Source organism: Egretta garzetta, unplaced genomic scaffold, assembly GCF_000687185.1.
Source record: "Egretta garzetta isolate BGI_Z169 unplaced genomic scaffold, ASM68718v1 scaffold34, whole genome shotgun sequence".
Classification (NCBI taxonomy): domain Eukaryota; kingdom Metazoa; phylum Chordata; class Aves; order Pelecaniformes; family Ardeidae; genus Egretta; species Egretta garzetta.
Window position 1 is genome coordinate 4,376,184 of NW_009259586.1, and position 5,645 is coordinate 4,381,828.

General features: G+C 50.5%; 2 protein-coding genes across 3 annotated transcripts in view; one reads left to right on the forward strand and one right to left on the reverse strand.

Moving 5' to 3' along the window:
- Positions 1-3,066, forward strand: part of MIF4GD (MIF4G domain containing) — a 16,377-nt gene extending 13,311 nt beyond the window's left edge. For both annotated transcript variants that reach the window (XM_009637842.2, XM_035893271.1), the window contains exons 4-6: positions 1-117; positions 853-945; positions 2,152-3,066. The exon at positions 1-117 is cut by the window's left edge and continues 42 nt beyond it. In XM_009637842.2, the coding sequence (XP_009636137.1) occupies positions 1-117; positions 853-945; positions 2,152-2,379 (438 nt within the window). In that variant the 3' untranslated portion in view covers positions 2,380-3,066. The remainder of the gene's footprint in view (positions 118-852; positions 946-2,151) is intronic.
- A 265-nt stretch (positions 3,067-3,331) lies between these two features.
- MRPS7 (mitochondrial ribosomal protein S7) overlaps positions 3,332-5,645 on the reverse strand; it is a 3,179-nt gene continuing 865 nt past the window's right edge. The window contains exons 3-4 of the mRNA XM_035893370.1: positions 4,939-5,106; positions 3,332-4,096 (exon numbers count right to left, since the gene is read on the reverse strand). Coding sequence (XP_035749263.1) covers positions 3,875-4,096; positions 4,939-5,106 — 390 coding nt within the window. The 3' untranslated portion in view covers positions 3,332-3,874. The remainder of the gene's footprint in view (positions 4,097-4,938; positions 5,107-5,645) is intronic.

Sequence of the window (5,645 nt, forward strand, 5' to 3'; positions counted from 1 at the left end):
AGCCCGCTGGACCGGCTGCAGCAAGAGTTTAAGGACAGGGAGGAGCTGCGCACCCGCTCGCTCCAGGCGTGGATCTGTTACGTCACCTTCATCTGCAACATCTTTGACTACCTGAGGGTAAGGAGCCAGAGCAGGAGCACCCGGCTGCTGCTGCCTAGGGGTGTCAGAACGGCCTGGGCACCCTAGGATGCCAGAGCAGGGGTGTTGGATGGGTGTTGTACAGTCCCAGGGCTGTGGCTTGGCAGCGGGGGCCAGAGCCGGTTCTCAGCACAAGGATGCTGCTGGGGCTGGTGCTACCTACAGGCAAGCAAACAGGCTTGGAGAGGCAGAGCTGTCTCTGGGAATAGTCACAAAGTCTGAGCTTCCTCATTTTGTACTTGGTGTTTGAAATCCCCTGATTTGCCTGCTCCTGAATGTCCCAGACTGAACTAGTTTAGTTGCTATGAGGTCCTGGGGGGTACCTGTGGGTGCTCACATAATTTCTAGCCCACGTACTGACAGAGTTTGTCTGCAAGCCTTTGCTGCAGTGTGTGTACTTGGATGCCTGCTTGGAGTAGATGTGAAAATGATGCAAGTAGAGCTGCAGGCAGGAAAAATGCTGTTGTAACAAGTGTATTTCCTATGATTACCTGCTTACATTTAAAAATAGATGGGTTTTACATCATTTGTTCAGCTCCTGGAGACTCAAGTATCTGGTCTCCTACGTAAATCCCACCAATGTGGCATTTGGCAGCACAACTAAAATTCTGTTCCCTTCTCCTTTGAAGAGCTGCAAGGCAACAATGATTTAAAATAGCTGCAGACTCCTTCTTTTCTGGCCCCAAGCTGACAATGGTTCCTGTCTCCTTACAGGTGAACAACATGCCCATGATGGCTCTGGTGAATCCTGTTTACGACTGTCTGTTCCGGCTGGCACAGCCCGACAGCCTGCGGAAGGAGGAAGAGGTGAGTGCAAGGAAGAGGCCTGCTAATGCACCCGTTGTCCTTCCAAGGACAAGCAAAAAGCACAGCCCAGGGGAACATAGTCTCTGTGTCCTGGTGCAGAGGAGGGAGAGCTGCCCCCCTGGTAGGTGCTGAAGGAGTGGGAGGGTTTGCAGCCTAGAAGGAAGCAGGATGGAGGTGCAGGTTGTGACTCCCCGGCCCTCGGGGCAGCTTTTCTCCCTATTGCCCAAGTGTTGTCACTGGAGACCCAGCAGCCCAGCCATCCCTCAAAGCAGGGGCTGTCTCTGGTGTTACACAGGTTCACCTCCCGTCACGTGAGAAAAATGCAGGCAATGACTCTCCCCTGTTTTCATGGAAACCATCTGCTTTTCCAGCAGCCCTCGTTGCCGGACATCTGGAAAAGCAGCTGTCACACTCACCTGCCGAGGCACCACAGCCGTGGGAGGTGACAGCAGATAGCTGTAGTAACTGTAGGTGTGCAGAGCGGCTCTGTGTCCCCACAGGCCCCGGTATGTGCTGTGCAATGCTTTGTGTAGCCACCACTCACCTGCCCAGGTCTGCAGCATTGATGCTGTGCCAGACCACAGCAGACTGGAGAAGGCTCTCCTGGAGCTGGAGCTTCGCACACATCTGGGTGTGTGGCAACCTGCGTGGGGCACAGCTGAGTTGCCCCTCAGGCAAGGGGTTCCTGTAAAATGTAGGGGCCCTTGGATGGGCCCTTTGGGTTTTTCTGCATCTTAGCACAACCCTCCCACCCCTGCAGCCCATCGACTTCCCCCTCTTCTCCAAAGGCCAAGTTAGTGTCCTTGTTTCCTGCAAATCACCAGACTTTCTAAGAGCTTTAGCGCATGTTGCAGCCACTTCCCTCTGTTCTTGGAGGCACCTCCCTACTCCAGCCTTGGCTTCAGCCTTGCCATCTCCTCATGGACATCCTGCAGAAAATTAACATTTTTCCACCTGTTGTGGGTGCATTTCTCTGGCAATTTTGTCTGAGAGGCAGGGGAGTTGAGGATGTGCTTTTCCAGCACTTTTACTAGAACAGATTCAGCCCCTCCTGGATCACAGTGACTTGGGGGAAGCAGAATCGTCACCTGTTGGAAATCCAGAACAGGATGAGTTGATCCATAAGTGACTAATGGGGACCCTCCACAGAGATGTGCCAAACCTCCCCATTCCTTTATACTCAGCAATCTTCTCTTCCTTCTGAAGGTGGACTGCCTGGTCCTACAGCTCCATCGCATTGGCGAGCAGTTGGAGAAGATGAACTCCCAGAGGATGGACGAACTCTTCTCCCTCCTCCGAGATGGCTTCCTTCTGCAGGAGGGGCTCAGCTCCCTGTCCCAGCTCCTGCTGCTGGAGATCATTGAGTTTCGGGCCGCCGACTGGAAGATGACAGATGCTGCCCAGAAATACTATTACAGCGAAGTGACAGATTAACCTCTCTACAGCAGAGGTAGAGAGATGTCCCCAGCACTTTCACCAGCAGGCTTCATACCAAGTTTGAATTTCTTTTCATGTTAATGTTTTTCTAGCACTTCCTGCAAATAGGATTTATACTGACTAGAGCCTTTGGGCACGTAACTGTCAGGGTGCAACTGGTGCTAGCCTGACTTTGGAGGTTTGGAGAGGTGAGAAGGGCAGGGCACATTTAGACCAGCAAGTTCTTCCATTGATTTTATCTAATATTGGGCTGCTGCCAGCAAAGGGCAAGGAAAGCTTCTAGCTCAAACCAGCATTTTATACGAGTGTTAAGGAAAGCACAGTTTAGACTGAGAGCATTTTGCTTTCACCCAAGAGCCAGCAGAGCTGAAGGAGGAAGAGCAGAATTCTTTCACAGCTCAGGTTGTACTTGGTTCTCTGGGGCGAGTCACAGAAAACACTGTGGCCTCAGGAACAGCTCAACCAAGTGCTGTTTTTCCCAGACTCCTCCCAGCACGCTGGCTGCACCTGCATGCACACAGCCTCCCACAGGTCACCAATGCCTGCCACAGGGAAGCCTGCAGCAGGACAGGTCCCTGAGCACATGGAGCTAGGAACAGGTTTTATAAGTTTTATACAATAACTGTCATGTTTTTTCAAAAATTAGCGAGTTTCAACTACAGTATGTTTCTTATAAGAATGGGAGAGGAAGAAAGGAAACAAAATAGTCTATTGAAGTTTTTCTAATAAAAGTTTTCCACTAACACGTGCCCTGCTTTCTCTCTACACAGCTGCTGAGCTATGAACAATACTTAAAACTTGTTCCTAACTGAAGCATTAAGGCTGCGATATTAATTTTCTCCTCCAGTGTAGGGTGTCAGCATGTCTTTACACAACCAGGGTAGCTGGAAAGAGCAGTGTGAGATTCAAGCAACAGAGACAAAGGTTTGGAATTCACAAACCGTCCCCATAAAACTGTTTTTATTTTTGCTGTTAACGTTCCCATCAAATCTGTGCAGACAATGTTGCTGATGACCAGAACCAAAAATCAAAAAGGGCCTTTTATTGCCTTTTGTACCAATCACAACAAGGCTGGTTATGGTATGGAAAAAAATCAGCTCTGCTTTTAGCTGTGCAGCAAAAAACATTGCTCATCACAGGAGCAGGGAGACTTAAAAGTGCCCAGGAAACAGGTTAAGTGGGAGATTTTGTACAGCATTGCTCTAAGAAAAACATCTAAGGCTTCTCTTCACAGGAAAGTGATTGTGAAATAACTAGAGCATCTGTGCAGGGTCGGTAAGTCTTTCAGTTTTCCCCTTCCCCCATCCAAACAAGCACAAAAGAAATGAACTTCATGGGGATCGTGTGAGCTTTCCCTGGCTTAGTTCAGAAGCTGTCTGGAAGGGATCTTCCACTTTTCCCTCTTCTCCCCAGCTTCTCCCAGGCAGGTGGCCCTGGGGCTCTGCTCACCAGGCTGTGGGGGTGGTGGCATCGTGTCCCATGCACAGAGTCCCTACCACCAGCGGAAGTGGGCATACGCCCGGTTGGCCTCTGCCATCTTGTGCAGCACGTGTTTCTTCTTGATGATGGGCCCTTCATTGTTGAAGGCCTGGATCAGCTCCTGGGAGAGCTTCTCAGGCATCAGCATCCGACGGTTCTTGTTCTCCCTGCACTCGGTGATTAACCACTTCATGGCCAGGAAGCGCTTCCGATTGTCCTTCAGCGGGACCGGGACCTGGGAAAGGTTTAAACCATAATAGTTACCACACTGCGAGGGTGCAGTAACCTGGTCTTCTCCAGCCATCATACAGGTCCAGCTGGACACACACAGATTTACACCGTGCTGTGGCTGCAGTGGCAGCGTGCTGCTCTCTGCAGTAAGACCAGCTCCCTTACAGCTGATCGGTGCCAATACAACTCCTCTGTAGAAACTGGCCATTGCGACCAGAACGGAAATTCTGATCAGCCTTGGGTACTGCCAGCAGACGGTGGCCTTTGTAAGGACTTCTGGCTTATTTGGGAACTGGATCCAGACTGCTTTGTGCTAGAAGAAGTGGGAGATGGTCACTGTTCCCCTGCACTGAATGACAGAGACGTGCCTCCACACCTCATTTCTCCATCAGGTCTCAAGTGTTGCAGAGCCCACAGAGACAGGTTCTGCTCGTGTTTCAAATATCACACTGTATCTAGTTGACTTTTTCTGCTACGCTGTCCCTCCCCAGGGCTTTGGGGCCTCTACCCACGTAACACAATGCAGCAGAGAGAATGGGACTGGTAGTCCCGGGACTACTGATTCTTTTGCTGCCTGTCACTAGTCTCTGTCTCCTTGGACAACATTTGCTGTGTATTCCTTGTCTGGTCAGAGAAGCAGAGACCACTGCTGACAGGGGAATTACCATGTTACAGGCTGGGGGCCTGATCTTGGACAGTTTCCTAGGTGCTGTTTTAATCCAGATTGCAAAGTGGCTCGCATTCCAAGGAGAGGAAAGCTTGAGCTGAAGGGGTGGAAACCAGTTCATCTGCTTCCCCAGCTAATTCTCTCTTGACCAGATGTGCTCCCAGGCCCCCGCCTCTCACCTGGTAGGTTTTGCCTCCTTTTGTGATGTTGCTGAGCCCAATGATGGGCTGGCAGTTTTTCAGAGCCTGGTGGAAAATGACATACGGGTTGCATTCAATTGTCTCCTTCTCATCTTCTGGAGCTTTGTGGTACTTCTCCAGCTGCTTCCTCTTAATGGCCTCTAGAGTCTAGGGACAAAGACAAGAAAGGAGACATGAACAGCAGATGGATTATCTCACTCCATAAAGTTACATCACTTTTACAAGCACCCCATTTTCCATTGAGCCTGTAGCTGGTTTTCTAGCCCTGTAGGCAAGAGGCCAGTGGGGCATTCTCTTCAGTTTTACTTCACCTTCTTCCAGCTCTTCAGTCTCTTTATTGGACATTGCTTTTGGGGCAAGGAGGCTAAGCAGCGCAGACTTGGGCCAGGAGCTAGGGAGGGCAGGGGCAAAGTGGAGACAGGAATACAGGTCTGTGTGCACTAAGCATCCTCCCCTCCAAAACTGAGACTCAAGAGCCCAGAGCCTGCCCATTTTTCTGTCACAAGGAATCAGCAGTTACTCAGGGAACATTTGGGCAATGTGTGTTCCTGTTTCAAGGGCTGGAACACACCAGATGGGACCACCAGCTAATACCAGTTACTGTACATCAGAGCTGTGTCAAAGCTGCGTCATATAGATGACACATTTGTGGGACTTCACTGGCAAGTTATACAGAAGAAAAGTCA